This window comes from Chrysemys picta, chromosome 7 (assembly GCF_011386835.1).
Source record: "Chrysemys picta bellii isolate R12L10 chromosome 7, ASM1138683v2, whole genome shotgun sequence".
NCBI classification, from domain to species: Eukaryota; Metazoa; Chordata; order Testudines; family Emydidae; genus Chrysemys; species Chrysemys picta.
The window spans coordinates 65468630-65493910 of record NC_088797.1 but is presented as its reverse complement, the minus strand read 5'-3'; the positions used below and the strand labels follow the sequence as shown (position 1 = coordinate 65493910).

The 25281-nt window shown below is 45.5% G+C and overlaps 1 protein-coding gene across 1 annotated transcript; it reads right to left on the bottom strand.

Moving 5' to 3' along the window:
* Positions 1 to 13210: 13210 nt before the first annotated feature.
* LOC135972710 (uncharacterized) lies at positions 13211 to 15479 on the bottom strand. The gene is made up of 2 exons (XM_065551693.1): positions 14775 to 15479; positions 13211 to 13780 (listed from the first exon to the last, which is right to left on the bottom strand). Exons 1-2 carry the CDS (start codon positions 15349 to 15351, stop codon positions 13305 to 13307), a joined length of 1053 nt encoding a protein of 350 aa, XP_065407765.1. The 5' UTR covers positions 15352 to 15479; the 3' UTR covers positions 13211 to 13304.
* Positions 15480 to 25281: the final 9802 nt, after the last annotated feature.

The window sequence follows — 25281 nt, the reverse complement described above, 5'->3', positions numbered from 1 at the left end:
TGGGGTGGCAGAAAACCTGGAGCTGGCCCTGTGAGCCACCCAGCCACAATGAAAGCACCAATGTTTTGCCTTAGCTTTCCTAACTGTATCCCTACTGTTTTAGCTACCACCATTTTTGGAGGGAGTTTGGGAGTGGGGTGAGTGGTACAATCTGACACCTGCAGCAGGACTATAGCCAAGTTCTTCTCTGCGCTCTGCCCTAGGTCTTGCAAGGCCTCAGACAGCCTTACATAACATGCACTTCCACGAAAGGCTGGTGTGTTTAACAGACATGGTGGTGGGAAGGGTTTTGCAATGGAGAAGAGATTGTGCCTGGGGCTCAGTCCTCTCTTCTCTGTGGGGCTGGTGGGCGGAGAGCACACAGGAGAAATGGACATTCTGTACAGACCTCCCAGCCCACTTTACCCCCACAAACATCCCATCCCCACCACACCAAAGAAGAAAGCAGTTATTATAGGATTACTGTCTGGGGCAATGGTGGGAAATTCTAGTCTTAGTGGTACAAGAGCTCCTAGATGTTCAAGTCAAGATCCAGGCCCCACTGTGTTAGGTGCTGTACAGACAATGAGCGACAGCCCCAAACCTCTCCCAGTCTAAAGAGACAATGGGTGGAAGAAATGAACCTTTTTATCCCCATTTGGCAGATGAGGAACTGAGGAACAGAGAAAAGAAGGGATTTACCTAAGATCACCAAGGAAGTCTGTGGCAGAGGCAGCAGCTGAACCCAGCTCTCCTGAGTCCTAGTCCAGTGCCTTACAAATAAAATCAGCTTTCCACATAATGGATGGTGGATGGGTACCAGACAGCAGGCGGGATCAAACATTACCTCCCCCACACCAAAGATGTGGTGAATTCTGTCAGAGTTGAGTTTACCATTTACTATGTATGATTTGTCTGATTGGAGCCCATTCCTCTGCACCTGGGTTTGTTCTCTAATATGCTAGTCCAGGGGTAAGCAACCTATGGCACGCGTGCCGAAGGCGGCACACGAGCTGATTTTCAGTGGCACTCACACTGCCCGGGCCCTGGCCACCGATCTGGGGGGCTCTGCATTTTAATTTAATTTTAAATGAAGCTTCTTAAACATTTTAAAAACCTTATTTACTTTACATACAACAATAGTTTAGTTATATATTATAGACTTCTAGAAAGAGACCTTCTAAAAACATTAAAATGTATTACTGGCACGCGAAACCTTAAATCAGAGTGAATAAATGAAGACTCGGCACAACACTTCTGAAAGGTTGCCGACTCCTGGTGTAGATATAGCCACAAGAAGAGGAGCAGTAACACTTAGTGCTGAGCGTAGAATCAGGAGAGCCAGAAAATACTTTTCAGGTCATAGTCCCTCTTGCCCACAATTCTCTGTCCTTCACCCCTCAACCCCCCATGCTCAAGCCCGGCCAATTGCATGATTGGCCCCTGGAGTATATTGCTTAGTGCTTCGTCCAGCCCAGTTTCCCAGGTTTTGTGACGAGCCAGTTGGTGCTTTGAGAATTTCTTCACAGAAAGGAACCTTCTTAAGAGATCACAAAACACACACTTTCCCCCATGCTTCCTATTTAACACCCAGGAAAGTTTTACTTTCCCTCTTTGGTGAGACTGAGGGCTCTGGGTGAGCTTTCACACACTGCTGAACAGAGAATTCCCCAGGAGCCATTTGGAAGGCTCCTACAGTCCAACCTGTTTAACAAGGAGACTTATTGCAGTTGTGTTTGCCTTAGGGAATGAGCATAGTGAGTTTCCCATGGCAATTTAATAAACTCCTGCTCTGAAACAGTTTTGAAAATCCACAATTTAACTGCCACACAGTTAGCTCTGTTAAATTAAATGAATCTGCTGAGATAGTGACTCTAAGTATATTTGAGAAATAAATACTCCTGCACAGAGCCACTTTGGCCCAGATCCTCAAAGGTATGTAGGTACCTAACTCCTATTGAAATCAAGAGGGTTTCCCAATGACATCAATGGGAGTTAGGAGCCTTTGAGGATCTGGGCCTTTATCTCCTAATACAGGATTCACACTGGAAAGGTTTCTGATTTTCTTTTTTAGCCTCTCTCAAAATCAGAGGAAAAAAATATTCCATGAAGATTGAATTCTCTGACAGCTCTTTTCAGGGTTTGGTTAGAGAGAGACATGTAGGGTGCAGAATATATTGTGTGGAGTGTATGCAAGGGGTGATGGGGAGTTTGTCTGAGGTAGAAGAATTGTTCTATGGAAATGGTAATTGATTTTATGTCATTGCAGCTAGGTGGACTCCACTGAGATGCCCTTTCAACCTTACCACTTCCTAATGAATTATTTTGCTTACAAATACTAAATTAGTATTACCCTTTTAAGGGTAACTCTACTTGATCCAAAGCACATTGGAGGCAAAGGGAATCTTGGTGTTCTATTTGTAACAGAACCAATCGGTTGCTTTCCAAGTGTACAACAGGAGCATTTTTGCAGATGGAGTGCTGTGATGGATGGAAAGGTATTGCATTCTACTACCTGCCAACCTATGTAGCAAACTGAACAGGTCATCTAGCAAACCGATAGATCTGAATTTACAGAGATAGTGCAACTGGATCTAGCCACTACCCACCCTTTGTTCTCCTTTGGTGTTGGAAGAATGTAGCTCCTCGCCGTTCTTCACTGCTTCACTACACAGCCCATTACTGATAAAGAACAAGCATCCGGCAGCAGGCACTGGCCATTGGGATGTCTGCTGTTACAGGAACCCAGTTATCCCCAGCATGAATTGCAATAGATTTAAGTAAGACAAATGTGTCTTTCTGAAGCCAGGGCAGTAAACAGGAAAAATTAAACCTAGTGAAATAAAACTCAAAGGTCAGTTCTGACTGTCTGGGGGTAGAGAGGACAGTCATCGGGGCCAGGCATTTATTTTTCACTATAGTCACTACTTCACCTCAAAGAATATACTTCCATGATTGTATTTAATATTGGTGTCATGCCAATTAGTGCTACATGAAAAACTGGTTTTAGGGCCTGTTCCACACCCCTTGGGGTATGTCTACACTGCAGCTGGGAGTGAGCCTCCCAGGGCAGGCAGGCAGACTCACCCTAGCATGCTAAAAACAGCAGCATGGATGATCCAGCTCAGGCAGAAGGTTGGGCTCTCAAGCCCACCCAAGGCCCGAGGCTTCAGGCCCCAAGCGGCAACGTCCACACCGATATTTTTAGCATGCTAGTTTGCACCCTGCTAGTGCGAGTCTGCCTTCCTGGGCAGAGAGGTTCACCCTCAGCTTCAGTGTAGACATACCCTTGGAATCAATGAATATACTCCACTAACTTCAGTGGGCTTAGGACTAGGCCCCTAATGTGTTTTTCTCTTCCCCCCCACCCACTCTTCCCCTGACCTTGATGCTTCTCTCTTTCACCTCCCTCCAGGACAGACTGAAAGAGTCCAGAACAACAGCTCTAAAAAACGTCAAAAGGTGGCAAATACAGAAATACCGTGTGAAGCAGCTCTAGTTCCATAAGAATATGGGAAACAAGAATGAAGCTAGAGGAATTCACCCAACAGATCTGTAGACCTCCCATTGGTCTCTGACATTAATGTGTGTCCCATAATAAGGAAGAGCCACCACATTTATCATGGCACTTAGTTATTTTTGAGCGATTCTGCTTGCATTTGAAGGAGAGCTAAACTGTACAGAAATCAGTAAAGACCCATTTTCATATAACCTGTGAGCTCGCCCATGACCTATGCATACAAACCAAACAACATCATTGTTCAGCTAGAGAACTCCTTGCCACAACCAGGAGGTGGGAAACGCAGAGTGGGATGGCTCCTTTCAATGGGAGACCTAACTGTACAATCCACCCTCGCTCAAACAGAGTGTCCTCCCTACATCTGCTGGAGGTTTTCTTGCAATGGATTGGCACATTGGCGTTCCCCACCTACATTCCCTTGGGCCATGCCCTGAGACAGCTGCTGCCCTCATTTTCCCCTGCCCCTTTTCTCTCCTATTGTCTCTGTTCTTTGTCTTTTTCCCTTTGCTTTTCTCTCTCTCTCTTTTTTTAATTGCTCTATTCTTTTTTGGAGTCTCTTGCTCTATGATGCCTGTGTCCCCATTCAGCAGAAGGAGGATACATGCTGCTGGGTGTGGAGGTGGCCTGTGATGACTCAGTGGGACTGGGCTACATATGCTCTTAGAATGTGACTGGTACATGCCACGAGAACTGAAGAAAGATGCGTGGGCCACAGGGCTGGTGCCCAAATCTGCAAACCTGCAAGTAGGAGTTGTTTCTGCAGCCAGATTTGCTGGGCTGCAAGGTGAGGTAATGGGATAGGGTTTTCAAAGAGACATCCCTACTTTACTCACTGGAGCATTGTGAAGAAGAGGTAGGTCCAGGTAATTTTCTTCACACTTACCTTCTCCCCACTCACTGGATTTCAAGGATTAAATCCAGGAACCCGGAGTCAGAATGTGGTAACCTTCGACCATTTCCAGCAGAGGCTGTAGACAGCGTGTGGGTAAGAGGAACCTTTCTCCAAATCAGAAATCCTTTTGTATTTTTTTTAAAAATAGGAGACTCTTAATTCCCTTTTCACTGCATTTTCTATAACAAGTGCCTAACACATTGTCAAGTGCAACTCAGGCCACAATCAAAATAGTAATTTTACAGAGAAAAATTTGCCAGGCTTTCTTTACTTCTGACAAGCATAGTAGCGGATTCTGTCTACCCACTTTTCCTTGCTTTCTAAAAATTCTGTTAGCTGCTAGTTTAAAAATGTCACTCTCTCCTTGTTCAAGCAGTGAGTTTGTGACCAATGATTCTGGGGGAAAATATGAACCCCACAGATGAGTGATGGCAAGTTTTAATAAAAGCAGGACTAATCCATTACTTTCCCACCAGAAGTGTTCTACTCCTCCTGCCACAGATGTTGATTATCCTTTCCCTTGGATGATCCTTATTCATTGCCCCCCTTGCAAAGCAGAGTGGCAAATGTCTTTACCTCCTACCCCCCACCAACGGGGATCTGGCACAGCTTTTCCAATGGGCTGCTTGGCCTGCAAACATGGCCAGCAAGTGCAGTGTGCTTCCCTCACCCTGAATACAGCCCCTCTAGATAGCCAGCTGATCTGATCCTAAATGTCAGGGAGTATCTACTCCAGGAGGTTTTTGCATCGTCTTCCAATGCAACTGATACAGGCCAAGGTCAGTGGCCAGATACTAGAGTAGATGGATGATTGGTCTGATCCACTGTGGCATGTCCTCCTCTCTGACAAACCCACTGCCCCACTCATTGGCACTAGTGGGATTTTGCCTGGGTCAGAGCTTCAGGACTTGGCCTTATATGTAGACTGGATAGAAACATAGGACTCCATTCTGCCATCAGCTATATCCTCATAACTCCAAGAGCCAGTATTAGGAGCTGCTTGGGCAGATACTTCAGGGCAGAGAGGGCTTAACACACTTGGAATGACAGCTATTGATAGAAAAAGTCAAAAGGTTTGGAGATTTGGCACAAATGCCCCCAAGTCTGCAGGTTAGATCCTCAGGTGGTATAAATCAGTGTAGGCCCCTTGAAATAAGGGGAGTTTGCCAGTTAACACCAGCTGAGCATCAGGCAGTCTAGAATGCTCTTCCGAATCTTAACTAGCCGAACCTCCTGGGTCTATGGACCAGGGCTGGCGATGTCCCAAGACCCAGCTTTCTGGTGCTCTGTGCTTGTCGTCAGGCCAAAAGGAACATGAGGAGAACAGATTCTCTGGAATGTTTGGGCACTTCCAGACCTGGGAAAAGAATAAAAATAATCAGAGTGGGATCAACCCAATGAAGATATCCACAGACTCTGTGCATCTGCCCCTCCCTATATTCTGAGCCCTGTAATGCCTAATGCCTCACCTTAACTCAAAGACTGAACTGCCAACAGGCCCATCTCTGCTCTCCCGTCTCCCTGTGCTGGCACACTGCTGCTGCGTGGTGCATACATAGTATGCAGCTCTGCTCCTCCTGCAGATAGGCCACCATAGGGTCTTCTCGCTTGCCCAGCTGCACTCACTGCCCTTGTTCCTCCTCTCCCAGCTGCCTGCATGCCAACAGAATGCCTCCAAAATCACTGCACGCTAGCCCTGCACCTTGTATGCCCACTGGCTCAAAGAGACTAAACTAAGGGATAAACGCTCACCAGACATTTTCAAAGGCCAGAATGGCTTCTGTTCCTGCCTGCGCAGAGTTTCATCACTCACCTAGCACACTCGATCTGGCTCCTTTGGGTTACTTGTGCTTATGGCTACAGCCCTCACATTGAAACAACAACTAGGTGAGAGGGCTCTGAACTGCAAAACTCAGATCCACCCATTGCCAGACCTCTACTACCCAAAGCTTGGGGGAGGGGGGGAGATAGGGTTTTGATTCAGCCCATTATAGAAGAGTAGGGCAGCCCCAAATTTTGGATCCAGAGTTGAATGTTATCATATTTCAAGAGTGTTCAGATCTTGTGTTTCAGGCTCCCCCACTTCCTTTAATTTTAATCTCCCTCCAGCATACCTTTAGTAAAAGTAGCCACATGTTTCCAAACCCTTAGCCTTCCCACAAGATTGCTGGAGGTGGAGGGAGAATGTAAGGGGAAGGAGTACCTCATTCTCTGTCTCCTGTTGCCGTTTCTGCCCGTTTTCGCTATTGTGCATTCAAAGTATCATCTTTCTGCAAGCGAATGATTAGAGACAAGCTGACCCCCCAAAATGGATGGTGTCTCATGTTTCAAGCACTTGTGCTCCATTCTTGCAGAATGTTTAGTTACAGCATGAAAAATGGATGTGTGGAATGAAGACATTTCCCCTTTGACTAGCACATTTGCAGAAGGTATGTCAAGGATCTGAGGCAAGGGATATGGGCAACCTTTCAAGAAAGTCCATCCCCCCCCCCCTTCTTCTTTGCTTGCTTATTGGAAGAGCAATAAATATCAAGCCGACAGGCCCTTCTCACAGTTCCAAAGCCTACCTGTAACTGAGCTGGATAATTAGCAGCCTTGAAGATGATATATGACTTTCATTACCCTTTGGGACTGGAGACTAAATGAGGACAGAGCTAATTGCCGTGCAAAGCAGTTTGGCATGAATGAGAAAAATGCAGGCGCTGTCTCCTGCCAAAAAAAAAAGGGCCCTATTGCTGCTCTGATCTCATGGCTGGTTTTTGCCGCAGGAGTTCACTTGGTGTCCATAAATCATGGTCTGCTTACAGCTGAAACTGCACTGAGTCATCAACATGCAATAAGCTGAGTGACAGATTCCAGCCTGACTACATTAGAACTTCAAACTTAGTTTCTCTCCAACCCTCCCCCCAACACTGCCCGTACTTAACAGAAAATTAAACCCAGACTACACAGACATGTAGGCTGTGAGAAACACAAGGCTTGCTCACTTGATGATCGTTTTTAAGGCCCATATTTCCAGGAAATGGCATCATGCTGTTTGGAGGGGAGGGTGTCACAAATGCTGTACGAGTCGGTCATTTTGCAAATTCAACGTTGGGTTTGTCCTTTATATTACTGCTGATTAAAATGTATCACCTCCTTTCAATGGGCTAAATTGGCACTTTGTCATCTTCTTTCTTATGGATATAGATGTAGCCAGCTCTCCTGTAAGATATTTTCCTCCTCTTTAAAATTAAGGAAGAAGACAAAGTGCACAAAGTGGTTCCAAAAGTAACCTGAGATCCTTTAATACCTGTATTCACTACATAGAAATTGGGATTTTTTAAGAGACCCCACAATACAAATGCAAAAGTCAGTCTGAGGGAGGAGCTTTCCCTTTCCTCTCTCTATTTTGTTTCACAGAAGAATTTTTGCTTTTCTCTCAAGGTATCCAAGCTCCATTGTTTTAAAAAGGAGTGATTGTGCTGAATTTGCAATATGGTATCCTGTCAGATCCTAATCAATTAGCCTGCATCAGCTCACTAGAAGGCAGATACCAATTTAACTCACAGACTAAGCTTTCTGATTTTCTCTAAGGGCAGTCACATAATTCATTCCTTGTAGTGCCAAATTATATTTGACATTTAATTTAAAACTCAAGGTACCATAATGCAAAATATCTCTAAAAATAATGGTGATAAAGCAGAGGAACATTTCATTTGACAGAAAGGCTTTTTCTCAGCATATTTATGCACCCAAACTTCCCACCTTGATTCAAAGCCTAGAACTCACGAGTGCCGCTTAGTCAGGCAATCACTTCCAGATGCTGTTGGCCTCTACAGGTGCTCACCTACAGTAAAGGGGAACTCAAAGATGAAGCAAGAAAGCAGACTGCGGCTTACCATTCGGCTTCTGAGTGTTCCCCTCCTGTATGTGTAAATGGAACAAGGTTCCCATGTATTATTGTTGCTGTTGAGTCTGCTAATGAAAATATTTCAGTAAGATGGCTTGGCTAATTGGAATGCCTGTTGTCCTCTCTGGGTTGGGGGTGGGTAATCAGACCGACAAGGCTGATGATTTTTACTTAAGAAAACCAAACACAAGAGATACCAGCTTAACAGCTTCATTCAGGTTTATCATCTTTCAGCAGCCCATTCCTGGCCACCTGGCACAATGGAAGTCTGTTGTTTCATGAAGCATGTCCAGAGTCTGACAGTTTGACTTGAAGCATGAAGATTAATTAAAAAGGCTCTCAAATGTCTCCCCCCAGCTACTTCTTTGAGCTAATGTTTTACAAACAGTGCCAGGGCACAGAGAGTAGTAGTCATGAGATCAAGTGGCACTTACATGGCTGATCAGCCAGTCAACTCTTTCTAATGTAAAAGATGGGCTGAGTTGGTTTGGGGAAACGTTTGACCATGTCTCTCAATGTGAGCTGCCTGGATAGATTAAATAATTCTGCTACCTGTGTGCAAGATGGTATGGAGCCAGGCGGCTTGGCTTGCCAGCTCCAACTGGTCCTGGGAAAAAGTCAAGTAATGAATAACTAATTCTGTTCTGCCATGACAGACAGGGCATCAGTTTGATTTCAAGGCAACACAATAAACTGCACCAAGAACAAAGTTGCGTATCATTATTCCAAGTGTCCAAACTTTTGCCCAGCCAAGGGACACTACTCATTTCCACAAAACGAAACAGATTTCTAATGTTCTCCTCTTTATTATATGTAAGCGTGACAGGTCCCAACATGCTGCTCAACTTGAGGTAGCTGGTTTGCACGCTGGGGCATTTGGTCTCGCTGTGGATTGAACCACCATATTGAACAGGAGGGCAGCACAGGGCCCTGCTGCAATGTGCCTGCATTAGAGTTTGCGCTGGTGTAACTATATTGATGTTGTTACACTGTTGTGCTTTTCCCTAGACAAGCTCTAAGACAACTGGCAAGTTTCTAAGGATGACCACCGTGAAGTGCAAAAAAGTTAATGCAACATTAAGAAGACTCTATATTTAGAAGTAAATGCACAAAAATATCAGTAAGAGCAATAGTCACATTAACTCACCTACTTTGTACATGGTATTGGGCCAGATCTGCTGCTGGTGTGAATCAGTGTAGGTCCACTGAAGTCAGTTCAGCTACGATTATTTACTCTAGCTGAGAATCTGGCCCAAAGTATCTAGCCTGAAAAGCAATAAAGTGCATCCTCCACTCACTCAAAGGATTTTTCCACCAACTGTCCAGGCAAATTCACCGTGGGCATTAAGAGCAAACAAGCAAAGTTTGAGTCCTAAAGGAGAATTATTCAGAAACCTCTGAGCATTTGTGCATAGGAGATTATGAAAATCCAAATTTAACTTTAACCAAAACTTACATCATCAAGAAAGCTGGAATTGACATGTTCCTGTGTGGGAGGCTGGGTTTCTAAGGTGGTAACACTAGTATATTATTTTCTCAACTGGCCTTTTCTATTACCTAGAAAGAGAGAAGTGATCAAAGTAATGAATAGTATAAAACAATAGCATACATTCACAACCAGTAATCAAAAATGCACAGATGGCTGAGTTGATATTTTGAGCTCCAACAGACTTCCCAAAGGGGGATATTTATTTGGGCTGAGATTTTAGGCTCCTAAATAAGAAGGCTGATTTTCAGGGTGCTGAGCACCCAAGAGCTTCCAGTGAAGTTAATAGCAAAATATGAATTTAGGAGCCTAACTCAGGCTCCTGCTTTTGAAAAGCTTGACTTGAATTCACCCCTCCAGGCATAGGATCTGTCATTTTGCTTTGCTACGGATGTACTGACTGCTGAGGGACTGGCTCAGACTTTCTGTACTCTGCAAGTGTGTTTTGCTTCTATATTTGAATTGGACAAAAAATACTAGAGCTAAAAACCCAACATCTAAACAACATACACTATTATGGAGGGAAGCTAGCATGGTTGGAGTGAAGAGAGATTGCAGGAGTTGCTACAAATAGTCTACTAGCTGAGAATCTACATAGACTTATTTCTAGGGCAAAGGCTAGCTTAATTTACACTGGTGAAAATGAGAGCAGAAACTGACCTATAAATTTACTCCCCACTTACAATGCTGTCAGGGAGAGCAAAATGTGTCTCTTGGATTGCACTAGGGAGTTCTAAAATTAATTTTAGATATAAGTTTGTCACCATCTCCTGTCAGGGATTTTTGGGCAAAGTTCTCAGGGGGCCAAATACTGCTTTCTTTCCACCTGAATAACTCCCTATTAGTTACTGAGGGTTTACACCAATGGAATTTGGCCCCAGGTTTGACCATGTCAGGGTCAGACCCCAAATTAGGCAACATTTTCAAAGATAATGTGGCCATCTATTCTAATAATACTCGGTATTTCTCTATCACTCAGTATGCCGGTAGCTCAAAATGTTTTTGAAGACACCGGTGAGGCATCACAACATCACAGGAGGATTGGCACTGTAAGCATGATAAGACACACCTTACAGATGGATCAACTAGGGGCCCACACTGGGGACTGTATTGGCACAGAGTAAGGCCTTGTCTACACTACGAGAGTAGTTCGATTTTACTTGCATCGAATTTTTGTAATCGATATTGCAAAGTCGAACGTGTGTGTCCACACTAAGGACAGTAATTCGACTTTGTGCGTCCACACTAACGGTGATAGCGTCGACATTCGAAGCGGTGCACTGTGGTCAGCTATCCCACAGTTCCCGCAGTCCCCTCTGCCCATTGGAATTCTGGGTGTAGCCGGCAATGCCTTCTGGGTAACAAAATGAGTCGAGGGTGCTTTTGGGAAACTGTCGTCATCCGTCCATCACTCCCGCCCTCCCTCCCTGAAAGCGCCGGCGGGAAAACAGTTCGCGCGCTTTTCCAGTCATTGACAGCGCGGACGCCACTGTACTCCGAGCATGGAGCCCGCTGCGACCATCGCTGCAGTTGTGGCCGCTCTCAACGTCTCGCAGCTTATCATAAAGGTTTCCCTGAGGCAGATGCAGAAAAGTCAGGCAAGGAGGCTACGGCACCGCGGTGATGTCCTGAAGTCTGAGAGTAGCACAGACCTGTCAGAAAGCAGGCGACCCAGCGCCGAGGACATCACAGTGGCAATGGGTCATGTTGATGCCGTGGAACGGCGATTCTGGGCACGGGAGACAAGCACTGAGTGGTGGGACCGCATAGTGCTGCAGGTCTGGGATGAATCCCAGTGGCTGCGAAACTTTCGCATGCGGAAGGGAACTTTCCTGGAACTTTGTGAGTTGCTGTCCCCTGCCCTGAAGCGCAGTGACACCCGGTTGCGAGCTGCACTGAGTGTACAGAAGCGAGTGGCCATAGCCCTGTGGAAGCTTGCAACGCCAGACAGCTACCGGTCAGTCGCGAACCAGTTTGGGGTGGGCAAATCTACCGTGGGGGTTGTTGTGATGCAAGTAGCGAAGGCAATCGTTGATGTACTGCTGCCAAAGGTAGTGACCCTGGGAAACGTGGAGGCGATCATAGATGGCTTCGCAGCGATGGGATTCCCAAACTGCGGTGGGGCCATAGATGGAACTCACATCCCTATCCTGGCACCGGACCACCAGGCCACCCAGTACATTAACCGAAAGGGATACTTTTCCATGGTGCTGCAAGCACTGGTGGACCACAGGGGACGTTTTACCAACATCTACGTGGGATGGCCGGGCAAGGTTCATGACGCTCGTGTTTTCAGGAACTCTGGTCTGTTTAGACGGCTGCAACAAGGTATTTACTTCCCGGACCACAAAATAACTGTTGGGGATGTGGAGATGCCTATAGTCATCCTCGGGGACCCAGCCTACCCGCTAATGCCCTGGCTCATGAAGCCCTATACTGGCGCCCTGGACACTGAAAAAGAACTCTTCAACTACCGGCTGAGCAAGTGCAGAATGGTGGTGGAGTGTGCTTTTGGCCGTCTCAAGGGGAGATGGAGAAGCTTACTGACTCGCTGTGATCTCAGCGAAACCAATATCCCCATTGTTATAGCAGCTTGCTGTGTGCTCCACAATCTCTGTGAGAGCAAGGGGGAGACCTTTATGGCGGGGTGGGAGGTTGAGGAAAATAGCCTGGCTGGTGATTACTCACAGCCAGACAGCCGGGCGATTAGAAGAGACCAGCGGGAAGCGCTGTGCATCCGGGAGGCTTTGAAAGCAAAGTTCCTGAGTGAGCAGGGTAACCTGTGATTTTATAGTTTGTGTACTGAGAAGCTAAACCTGCCCCCGTTTCTTTACCCAGGTAATGTTGACTATCCTATCCAGTTACATACCCCCTTCACCCCCCCTCCAACACACGTGTCGAAATAAAAATAGTTCTACTTTGTTAAAGCACACCGTTTTCTTTAATACTGTTTTAGCGGGAATTTTTTAAAACTGGGACGCAGACTGTGGTGCGGGGCGGGTCTAGTGTTGTGATGCGAATGCAGCTTCTAAACTCAAGGATTGACAGGCTCCGCTGCGGTGGGATGCTTGTTTCAACGGAGCCTGTCACCCCTCCTGATCGGGACTGTGTGTATGGGAGGTCTATTTGACTTTGTGGCAGGGGGAGGACGGTTACAGATCCCATGCTGTGTGGCTCTGTGATCCTGTCTAAGGACCGGCGCTTAAGATCTGTAACTGCCCTCCCCCGCCACAAAGTCACAGAGCAACCCACCCCCCCCAACATTACATCAAAACAACCTCCCAGACTAACCGGGGCAACTAGTCACTGCATCACTGCACTGTGTATGTGCCCTGCTGCTGTGCCTGCCCCCGACTATGTACCCTGCCAAAGGAGACTGTCCTGTCCAATTTCCAACCCCCTTTCCCCTCCTCCTCCAAAAGAACATGATTGAAACAGTAGTTAACAGAAACGAATTTTTTATTATCAACTACACATGGCATTGGGAGGTGAAACTTGGACGTGGGCTTGTGTCAGGCGGGAAGGAAAGAACTTTTCAAATTTTGGGAAATGAGAGCCTTCTGCTACTAGAGCTCTCTGCAGGGGTGGAGTGAGAGTTAGCAGGGACTCTGCCGCCTCTCCTTCTTTGCACTTTGGGTGAGGTGGGTATGGGACTTGGTGGCGGGGGAGGGCGGTTAGAGATGGACTGCAGCGGGGCTCTGTCCTCCTGCCTCCGTTCCTGCAGAACATCCACAAGGCGCCGGAGTGTGTCCGTTTGCTCCCTCAGTAGTCCAAGCAGCGTTAGAGTCGCCTGCTGGTCTTCCTGCCGCCACCTCTCCTCCCGATCCATGTTGGCTTGGTGCATTCGGGTCAAGTTCTCCCGCCACTGGGTCTGCTGTGCTGCCTGGGCTTGGGAAGAGGCCATAAGCTCAGAGAACATGTCCTCCCGTGTCCTCTTCTTCCTACGCCTAATCCGCGCTAGCCTCTGGGAGTGTGATTCCAGGCTAGGTTGTGAGACAGTCGCAGACGGGGCTGTGGAAATGGGAAAAAGGGAGTGAATTCCTCTGAAAGATAAATGTAGTTGTGAACAAAGAACATAGTCTTTCTCTGTGAACAAGACCATGCACAGCACCTTTCACATGCGCACTCAGCACAAGGTCGAATTCTCGGCCTTCGCATTCTGTGCCTGGGGTCTTGAACAGCACATTTGAGAAGCGAGGCAGCACAACGGAATTTCTGTTGCAGGCAGACATGGTAAGCCGTACACTTGTGGCAGTTTAAAACTTTTATATTACCACTGGCCTCATTTCACATTTAAATCAATGTCAGTCCCTGCTGCCAGCAATCCGGCAAGCGGGAACTCTGCCCCTGTCCCACCCCCTCGCGGCTGTCCCCGGGAACGATCCCTTTCGGCTGCCCCTCTCCCGCCTCCACCGCGTGGCTGCAAACCAGCGGTTACAGTTCTGTAAAGGAACGGGAAAGCAGTCCCAACACTAACATTCCCCTACCTAATTAAAAGCAGGTCACCATGGCCGACATCACCCTGATGAGGATCTCCGAGAGCGACAAAGAGAGAATGCTCCGGGAAAGCCTCCAAAGACCAGGGCCGTATGCCGCCCTGCTGTGCAGAGCAATGATCCCCGAGTACCTGATAATCTCGTGGCGCGGCAACGTGTCGTACTTCGGAGGACCCAATAAGGCCGCTCTCCCCAAGAACCTCATGCAACGGCTTTCAAGTTACCTCCAGGAGAGCTTCATCGAGATGTCCCAGGAGGATTACTGCTCTATCCCCGCACATATAGACCGCATTTTACTGTAGCTGCAGTAGCAGGGAATACACAGTAGAGCGGCTTGTGCAGGACAATCACTGAAAACCGGACATTGCTAGATTTCTTTTCAAAACTTGCACTGCCCCTTACTAAACCGTTAAGCGCCTAGGGCACACTAATCATGAACAACCCATTCTTTTAATTGTTAATATTCCTGTTTTGTTAAAAATAAATGTTTAGATGTTTACAACACTTACTGGCTGATCCTTCACCAGATTCTGTGTCCGGGGTAATGGCTGGGGACGCTTCGTAGGGGATCTCTGTAAGGGTGATGAAGAGATCCTGGCTGTCGGGGAAATCAGCGTTGTGAGAGCTGCCAACTGCCTCGCCCTCCTCATCTCCTTCCTCATCTTCCCCGTCCCCTAACATGTCTGAGGAACCGGCCGTGGACAGTATCCCATCCTCAGAGTCCACGGTCACTGGTGGGGTAGTGGTGGCGGCAGCACCGAGGATGGAATGCAGTGCCTCGTAGAAACGGGATGTCTGGGGATGGGATCCGGAGCGTCCGTTTGCCTCTTTGGTCTTCTGGTAGCCTTGTCTCAGCTCCTTGATTTTCACGCGGCACTGCGTTGCATCCCGGCTGTATCCTCTCTCTGCCATGTCTTTAGAGATCTTCTCGTAGATCTTTGCATTCCTTCTTTTGGATCGCAGCTCGGAAAGCACGGACTCATCGCCCCACACAGCGATGAGATCCAAGACTTCACGATCAGTCCATGCTGGGGCTCTCTTTCTATTCCCAGACTGCATGGCCATCACTGCTGGAGAGCTCTGCATCGTTGCCAGTGCTGCTGTGCTCGCCACGATGTCCAGACAGGAAATGAGATTCAAACTGGCCAGACAGGAAAAGGAATTCAAATTCAAATTTTCCCGGGGCTTTTCCTGTGTGGCTGGTCAGAGCATCCGAGCTCGCACTGCTGTCCAGAGCGTCAACAGAGTGGTGCACTGTGGGATAGCTCCCGGAGCTATTAGCGTCGATTTCCATCCACACCTAGCCTAATTCGACATGGCCATGTCGAATTTAGCGCTACTCCCCTCGTCGGGGAGGAGTACAGAAGTCGAATTAAAGAGACCTCTATGTCGAACTAAATAGCATCGCAGTGTGGACGGGTGCAGGGTTAATTCGATTTAACGGCGCTAACTTCGACATAAACGCCTAGTGTAGACCAGGCCTAAGAGAGAGTCCCTGCCCCCAAAAGAGTCTTAATAGACAAGGCAGATAAAATGTGGAAGAAAGGAAGGATTATTATCTCCATTTTACAGCTGAGCAACTGAGACACAGAGGGTAGGTCTGCACTGCCTGTCTAGGCAGACAGACTCCCACTAGCTTCGCTCAAGTTAGCTCACTAAAAATAGCAGTGTGGATGTTGCAGCACTGGTGACAGCTTGGACTAGCCACCTGAGCTCAGACCCATGGGGTCAGGTGGGCTTGGACTCAGACAGCTAGCCAATGTCCATGCTGCTAATTTTAGCTTGTTAGCTTCAGTCTGTCTAACCGGGCTGTTCCCAGCTGTAGTGTAGATATACCAAAGAGACTAAGGCCCAGAAGTTGGGAGCCTAAATACCCTTGTGGATTTGGTCTTAAGTGAGTTGCCCAAGCTCACACAAGTCTATGGCAGGGCCAGGAACTGAATGAGATCTCCATTTCCTTAACCCCCTGGCCATCCTTGCTCTGTAGCCCCATGAATCTTGACATTCTAGGGCCCGATCCAATGTGCATTAGAATCAATGGAAAAGATTTTGCCTCACTATTTTAATGGAATCTGGATCTGGCCCCTACTGGGTGGTTCAATAGGTTGGCAGAGAGGGAGCACAAGTTACCTGAGGATATTTGTGGGAGGTTAACTGCTGGCACCATACTGTAGTGGCCAAATATTTTTTTCATAGGACACCGCTAATCTAATGGCACTGAAAAATACAATATTCATCAAGTCCCATCTGGTGTTCAGTTCCATATATAAAAATACTTTGCACTGCTGGTCCAGTAACTCTGACTAAAATTGTTGAAGTGATACCAGGGGCCTTGGAAAACAGTAGCAGGATAAAAAAATAACAAATTGAATAAAGGGGAAAAAATAAGCTTGCCTTCGTCTGACGGGAATAAAATTGAAGCCTTTTAACCTTACACATAAGTTCCACACCATTGCCTTTTAAAATCAGTTGGAAATCATTTAAAATCAAATTGATTTTGGCTTTTACATTCAGATGCACTTCAGCTTTTCACTTACTGGTCTATACAAGTAATGTCTTCAGCCAACCTGTGTTTAAAATGGATAGAAAATCAGTTTGCATGTTCACATGCTTAGTGGAATTTTCTCATTTCCATTTCACTCAGAGCCAATCACAATCAGATTAACTTGCTGGAGAATATGTCAAGAGGCTGATTTCATGGGTGTTTTAGCAAAGAAATGGTTTGTAATGTGGCAAAACATTTTTTGTTTATGTTGCCCATTTTATGTCAATAGACGGCAAGATGGATAAATGGGACAGCTCATATATATTTATTCTGTAGAGTTTCCTTCTTCATAACTTACAGATTCATAATCGATCATGCAAGAAAGATAAAAACCATAGGAAAATTTTCCTGCATCTGCTTCTTTCAATTAACTAAAACCTGGAGTATTTGCAACCTTTTATGTATAAAGTATCCGTGAACACTCCTAAACTGGACACTTCTCTGTTCACCTGCTACCATCCACTGTGGACCATTTGGATTGGATACCTGCTATCTGAATTGAAATTAGGTATCCAGTCTGAAAGCAAGTGAGTTGAAATGATGCAACATAACACACCATCAATGCTGTAATGAGATGTAGAACACCTGCCATTGACTTGAATGGAAAGAATAAAATCCTGTGAATTGTTTTGTTTTCAGCATTCTCCTTTCCACCCCACCATGCCGCTATTTTCCCCTCAATCTTTCATTGTTGTTTTAGAGAAAGAAGAAGGCTTAACAGTGAAAGCAGGCTTATGTGAAGCAGATACCTGAATTCCTTGATTGGTTCTTCCCATGAGCATGTAATCCTGGGAAAGGCATTTAGGACAACATTTTCCATAGCTTTCCCTGATTTTAGGCACCTCAATGTTGGGGTGCCCACCTTGACACTCCCTATAGCTTCATTTTCAAGAGTACTAAGCACCAGCAGCTCCTGCTGGTGGTCAACACTTCTGCAAAGCAGGTGCTTCATGTCTCAGGTTGGGTAACCAAAAACAGAGGAACCCCCAAATTAACAGACACTCCTGAAAAATGCTGGCATTACCTTCTCTGAGAAATAATTTGCCTACCTGCAAAATGAAGTTAAAAATACATCACCAATAGGTAGGTTCTGAAGTTTAATCAATGGGTGCAAAGACCTCTGAAAATCTTGAATGAGAAGTGCTAGCCACGTGCAAAGCGGTAAGATGCTTTTTTTGGAGGTAATGATTGGATATGGAGTAGGAGGTTGTATGACCATCAATGTTATGAAGTTATGGCTAGATGGAACCATACAACCATTCAGCAGCAAAAAGAAATCACGAAGGATCACTGCAGACAAGAAATGGGAAGACAAATAGAAACTGACTGGTGCAGGCTGATATTCCACTTCAAAGAGTGTTAGCTCTAAATAATAGTTACAAAACTATAAGGCTCAAAACGTGAGTCTGATTTAATAAATATTTACCAAATTGTATAAATCTTTGCCTGCCATCCAGCTATAAATATTAAACTCCAGTGTAAATATTAAAAGAATTACAGTTTTCACAGAATCAATTTGAGATTATAAGAAATTTGTGGATGGAACAAAAAACAAACAAACAAAAAAACCTGGTGGTTGAATTCCCAAAGAACAATCCACTCAAAGTTCCTTTCATGTGCCAACAGCTATTATTTATACTGTTTATGCACTTTCATCGTGACAGCCCTAACATTGAACAGAGCAGATAGACTCTAACAGTCACCACACTAGAAAAACGCTCCCAGAAGATAAATAAAGTGAAGTGAAACTAGATTTTTGGATCCTGGGAGGTGTAATGCCCTTTTGATATTCTATTTATACTGATTATTTTATATTATTTAATGAATTCCAGTGTTCTTTTTCCCCAATTTAACATAGGCTTGATGGCTAGAGGCCATTAAATGGGTTTATTTGCTGCCTGAAGGACCAGCACTATTTCGTGCATGTTTCTCATTTTCTCTGAAAGTCCCTACTCTATTAGTGTGACACTTCTTCTAAGGCAAAACTTAACCAGAGTCTTTTTCCCCTTAAAAAGGGAATGACACCACTGGGAAAAAATATCAGTGGGAAGTTAAAAAAAAAAAAAACACCTCACCCCCATTACAGCAAACTGTGATATTAATGAAATTCTGTTTGTATTCAAAATTTCTTTCAACCCAGGCCTTCCTGTTCACGGGGATAGTGTCAACTTGTCAAGCATTTAATCAAGAGCATTTCCTTGATGCCTCCATTGTGTCAAAAAGCCTCACCTAGGTGACTTCAAGGGGAGATGGCAGATCTGACTCTTTCTCTCCAACATCCAAGGCTATCTGTTCTTTATTTCTCACCCCCAACTTTTAATTCCCCTTTATATGTTTGTTACAGGAAATATGTAATATTAACACAGACCTGCATTCAAGGTAATAGGCCAAGAAGATACCAAAAGTCCATGGGTTTCCTTTCTAATTTATGGGAGGGTGAAAAGGCGAGGCTATTTAGAGGGGCTGAGATCAATGCATTCAGAAGGCTGTAATTGCTCTGGAGGAAAACACATGGTCATGAAATCTACAAAACAAGATTAATATAAACTTGATTCCATTGTGGTGTTTCCATTTGGAACCTAGCATGTAACCATGGCTAGTGAGTCAGAAGATCCTTTTACATTGCTGCACAATCCCTAGAGATATTGGGAACCTAGACCTCCTCTGTGGCAGCTTTGCAATGGTCCACAGGAGTGAAGCGAACACAAAGTCAGCTTGAGCAGCTACACGAAAATTCCCACATTAGTAAAGGGACAAACAGACACAGCAGCTTGATGACACCCCACTGACAGCCCTTGTTATAGAGGGCTTAGCTGCAGAAGAGAGTTGTGGTTGGGAAGCAGTCACATCTCTGTGAACTCTGGCTGCCATGATAGCCCCCACTGGGGGCTGTTACCTGCTGGTGAAACTGATAGCAGCTTAGGACAGCTCTAACATACATCTCAGGACTGAACCACCACCTACCAGCCCTGGGATCAGGGTGGCACAAAGATAGCCTCCAGCCCACCTCCTGAGCTGTGCCGGGGCAGACGGACCAGTTCCACAGATTTTATCTAATAAGCCTGATTCACCTCTATCAACTAATTCCATGGACTTCAACTGAGTTATTTCTGAGTCGCACCAACAGAGGTGCTTGCAAAGGACACAGTTGGGTCATCTCAAGTCAGGACAAATGTGCATTACTTACCAAATGAGTGTGTAATGGTTTGTGATTTATTGAAAACTCTGACTTCCTTCCCATTCGGGGAGTGAAATCAGGTAGAATTATGATATTTCAACAGTACTGCAAAAGGAACACAGCTTCCAGTCCTGGAGGTTTTAACTAGGCTTACCAAAGTGTATTACTGGGGAACACACAACATAATCCATCTAAGTAATTTACTCTTTGCTATTCTGCCAAAGGAAAGATCCTCCTACAGACAGATATTTTTTAAAAACATCAAGTATAATTAGGAAAAGATTATACTGGACATTTATAAACCTACAACACCAAGACCAAAACTCTGGTGATGTGAAATGATCAGCTAATACAACAGTGGTTTAAATTATGATCCCAGGTATTATTTGTTCTTTCCAAAATGGTCTGAATATCTGCACTATATATTCAGCCCCAAAGACCAATTCACTCTTGCAAACATACTGCAGATTTAAAACATAACAAGACTTAAATCATCCGAGCTTATTGTTTTAACTTCCAGCATTTCATTATTCTACTTAATGGCTTGCACATTGTTTTACACAAGCACAATATAATTTTATGGTACGATGTCAAAAAAAAAATCCATGTTCAATTGCTTCCCAAAGAGATGAGAAGTGAAAGGATATGAAAACAGAACTAAAAGGATGTTTTGCCCACTAATAGGAAAGACTCAAGCTTGTGCAACATATTCATATTATTGGGAGTGGATCACATCCACCCTGACTAAATTGGCCTTGTTAACACTGGTTCTCCACTTGTAAGGTAGCTCCCTTCTCTTCGTGTGTCAGTATATTTATGTCTGCATCTGTAATTTTCACTCCATGCATCTGAAGTAGTGAGTTTTTTTACCCACGAAAGCTTATGCCCAATAAATCTGTTAGTCTTTAAGGTGCCACCAGACTCCTCATTGTTTTTGTGGATACAGACTAACATGGCTACCCCTCTGATATTTGGCATTCATATTTGTGAAGATCCTAGCCTGGTGTATAAACCACACACAGACACTGTTCCTCCAGATTGGGCTGGCAGAAATACAAAGAATACAAGCTCAATCCCATTGAAGTCAATTAGAATTTTGATTATTTTAATTGGGCCAATTGAAGATTCTAACTTGGACCCCATGCAGGTCACTGCTTCCTCAAACGGGTGGGGGATGAGGCCTGGGGATCTTGGCTGTGGGAGGGAAACACGCCCATGGGGCCAAGCAGCAAGATACTGAGGAAGGAGCCTGCAGCAACTTATGTTGCTTCCTCCTCCATATACTGGGGAAACCTCCCCTGATTGGGCCTGGAGCTCAGGAACGTGAAAGCACAGCTCCTTTCATGCTGTCTAGGACAACAGGTGCCACTGGGCAGCAAGGTAGAGGCAAGGAGCCCTATGTAAAAAGGAGGTGTTGTGGTGAGTTGAATGGTACCTTCAACCATTTGGCTCAGCAGAAACACTGCCTACATTAAGATAGACCAGAAAACAAGAATTCTACTTAGGGCCAGAGGGAGAATCAAGCAGCGCAGAAATTTGGGCTATTGGCTATTCTGATTTCCCTCCCTCTCTCTGGACCTGCAAAATTTTCCAAGTGAAAGTTTCATCTAAACAGATATATTTCTGCAAAAAGTTTTGGTTTCAACAATTCAGCATTTTCTGACAAAAAATGCCAAACCGTCTCTAGTATATACACAACACTGTTAAAGTATGTATCCCCTAAATTACTCCACTTTCTTGACCTGTTATGTCAGGTTGCTGCATGATATTAAATAGTCATCAGAGGTGACCGCACTTTACTGACGGGCACAGTTATTTCTTGCCAGGTATTTGTGCGGTTTAACTAACATTTATACAGTGCTTTGAGATTCTCACAGGAATGATGCTAATGAAACCAAAGCAATTTGAAACATACAAAGCATATTTCTATACAGTACTGCTATACAGGTACATGCATGATTAAAGATTTGAAGTTGCAGGGTGTGACTGGATCTTACCTTCTCAAGGCGAAATGTGGCAGTTTCCTCAGTTTTCCCTGTGGCACGCCGTCTCAGCTCTCCAGCCAAACAAAAAAACTCCACCCAATCTAGTGAAGGGGAGTCCAAATGAAAAAAGAGATCAAATGAAAGGTGTTTATTTCTCCAGCTCTTCAGGATACAGCAGCAATCCCCAGGTGTTCAGCTAAGCCGAACAGGAATTCCAGAGTTGACCCCCCCCCCCCCAGGAGGTGAAGTGGGACTCAGGTTCACCCCCAAACTCTCCCCAAGGCTATTTCCCTTGGATCTACTACTATCCCTTAACTTTCTTCTTGGGATGTCTCCATGTCTGGCTGTCAGGCCAAATCATGCTTCCTCCTTTGGGTACTCAGCCAGCTGGTTGTCTCTTTAAGCTTCTTTCAAAGCCTCTCCTGGATCTGCCTGGACAGACCTGCTGCAAAACTTGTCCCCGCCAGATCTCTCTTACACAGCAGAAAAGGATCTGGTTGTGACATTGCAACCCATAATGCTTTATGGGAATATGCTTATGAATGTATATATGACATAACTGGAATATGTTTTATGCTACTTTTGCCGTGTAACCTATCTCTGTAAAGGTTATGATCTACTGAATACATTCCTCCTATTTGTATATGTGTCATTTTTGTACTCGAAGTTATGAATATTGGTTGTGTACTTGCTTGATTTTAGATAGCCTCAGTGAAGCAGTTGGTCAGCTTCCTGAGAAAAGACTATTCTCAGTAAGTGCACAGTCAAGAAACACTAAAGCCAACAATGAACTTGGAGATGCCAATCCACATCTGAGCTTTCCCAGGAATGTGGCTTGGCTGGTAAGGAACTCAGTCATGCATGGACATGTGACTTGCCCATGTGACTCCAAAACTCCATCTTGTAGCTGGGATTCTACACAGGGGGAGGGAGAGGTGTCCACACACAAGAGACAGTCTATTCAAACCCCTGGGAGACCTCTCCATATGTCTTCAGCTGGCTCAAGAGATAACCTCTCTACCCCCAAAGGAGACCTGAAAGAAACTGGAACAAAGGATAGTAACCACAGGGGGCGTGAGTGATTCCTGGACCCAGGCTAGAAGGAGACTAGTATGTAAAAGGAAGCTTACTGGAACACCTCTGAGGGTGAGGTTTTATCTGTGTTCAGTTTTCTTACTGTATTTGGTGTAGACTTGCATGTTCTATTTTATTTTGCTTGGTGATTCACTTTGTTCTGTCTGTTACTACTTGGAACCACTTAAATCCTACTTTCTGTATTTAATAAAATCACTCTTTACTTATTATTTAACCCAGAGTATGCATTAATACCTGGGGGTTCGGGGAAACAGCTGTGCATATCTCTCTATCAGTGTTATAGAGGGTGAACAATTTATGAGCTTTATACAGGGTAAAATGGATTTATTTGGGGTTTGGACATCCACTGGGAGTTGGGCATCTGAGTGTTAAAGATAGGAACACTTCTTAAGCTGCTTTCAGTTAAGCTTGCTGTTTTTGGGACATGATTCAGCTCTGGGTCTGTGTTTGTGGCCGGCAAGCATGTCTGGCACAACCAGGCAGGGTTCTGGAGTCCCAAGCTGGCCAGGAAGGCAGGGGCAGAAGTAGTCTTGGCACATCAGTTGGCAGCCCCAAGGGGATTTCTGTGATCCAACCCGTCACACTGGTGTACACAGCTTTCCTTCCCAGCATGCCTGTCTTGGAGGCTGAGAGCTCCCCTGGGCTCTGGGATTTCCCAGAAGTCCATTCTAGGACCACCTGTGAGTTGCAGTGCTAGACCAGTCGCCTGGCTTAAAGGCCCAGACCATAGCCCTGGTAGAGCTCCCCCGCTGGACACTCACTAGCCTGCTGTGTCTAGATCCCAATACGCTAGACCCATAGGCTCTTAAGCTTCCCTAGGTCTGAGTAGAGTACATCACTGTTTCTTTCCCTGGCCTCTCTGGCACACTTCCTGAGCACAGGTTCTGTTTCTGTTCCCCTGTCACAGACATGGGACCCCTGTGACCCAGCTGCCATAGGACTCCAGGACTAGTCCTGACCACCTACACTCCCCAGTAGCTTAAGCACACACTGTCCCAGATCGCCAACCTCGTGTGCACTCAGGGATTAGAATTCTCAGGGACACATGACAGTGCAACAAACAGACCCAGAGGGTTTGTAAAGGCTCCAAAACCCAATCTCTATCTAGCACAGGAAATATACAAATCTAGACAAAACAATCACACACCAAGACACATTTTCCTGCCTCTATTTTCCTCATCACTCTTGAGTGTTTTTGGGGCTTAAGGCAGAGTCCTCTAAGGCGTACAGGATCCCCAGCCTGCACATGGCTTCTTCTTCTTTGAATCATGGAGTCTCTCTCTCTCCTCTGAAGCCAGTTTCCTTCTTCCTTGGCTGGTGCTGTAGTTTAAAAGGTCCCTTCTATTACAAAAGCATGCTCTTCTCTCCTGCCCAAACTTCCTGTGTGTCTCTGTGAATCCCTCTGAGTTCCTCCAAGACTCTCACACTCTGTGGCTTTAAAGATCCAGTGTTAACACCTGATTTCTTTGCTCTGCTCCTAAGGAAATCCTACTGCTGTAAAACCCCAGCCTTATAAACTTGGTTGGCCTGGTTTCCCTAGACTTCAGCCCAGGGGCAGCACCAACCTCTTCCCGGTGGAGAGGCTGAGGTAGGCTAGACAGAAAATTAGGGAGACTGTGCTATACATCTTGTAGGAACACACCACTATTACTTCTGCAGTTTGGCACTGCTGCTGGCGGCAGCACTGCCTTCAGAGCTGGATGCCTGGCTAGCAGCTGCTGCCAACAGCAGCATAGATGTAAGTGTGGCAATGCCATACTATTTTGACCTTTGCGCTGGAAGGGGTGGCTGGGGGGAACGCTAAGGCAAATTTGGGTGTGGCTATATCTCCTGCAAACCCCCTAGCACTGCTCCTGCTTCAGACACCCCATTTTCCCAAAGTGCACCCTCATACTTGGGAGCCACCAAGGTTTAATGACTTTCCATTGTCCCTGGCCTGATACATGTCACACAGTCCTGACAGCAAATGGCTGGCTCAACATCGACCGAGGCATTCAATGACACAGTAATTTCATAAGATCGGTCAGAATTCATAAGTTGTATATAGATTCTCCAAGTCATCACACACAGGCTATTATGCCAAAGGTTACTCTGTTGTTTGTAACAACAAAGGGAAGTACATATTTCTTCACTTATAGGTTTTTATATGGCGCTCACCACTAGGTGGACCACTTCACATACACGAATACATTTATCCTCACCACCATCTTGGG

Bases quoted from the DNA above. Each gene is read 5' to 3' on its own strand.
- LOC135972710 (XM_065551693.1), bottom strand. From the start codon at position 15,351: ATGCAGAGCTCTCCAGCAGTGATGGCCATGCAGTCTGGGAATAGAAAG. The intron at 13,781-14,774 runs GTAAGTGTTGTA...CCATTTCCACAG, and splicing joins ATCTGGTGAAGGATCAGCCA to CCCCGTCTGCGACTGTCTCA.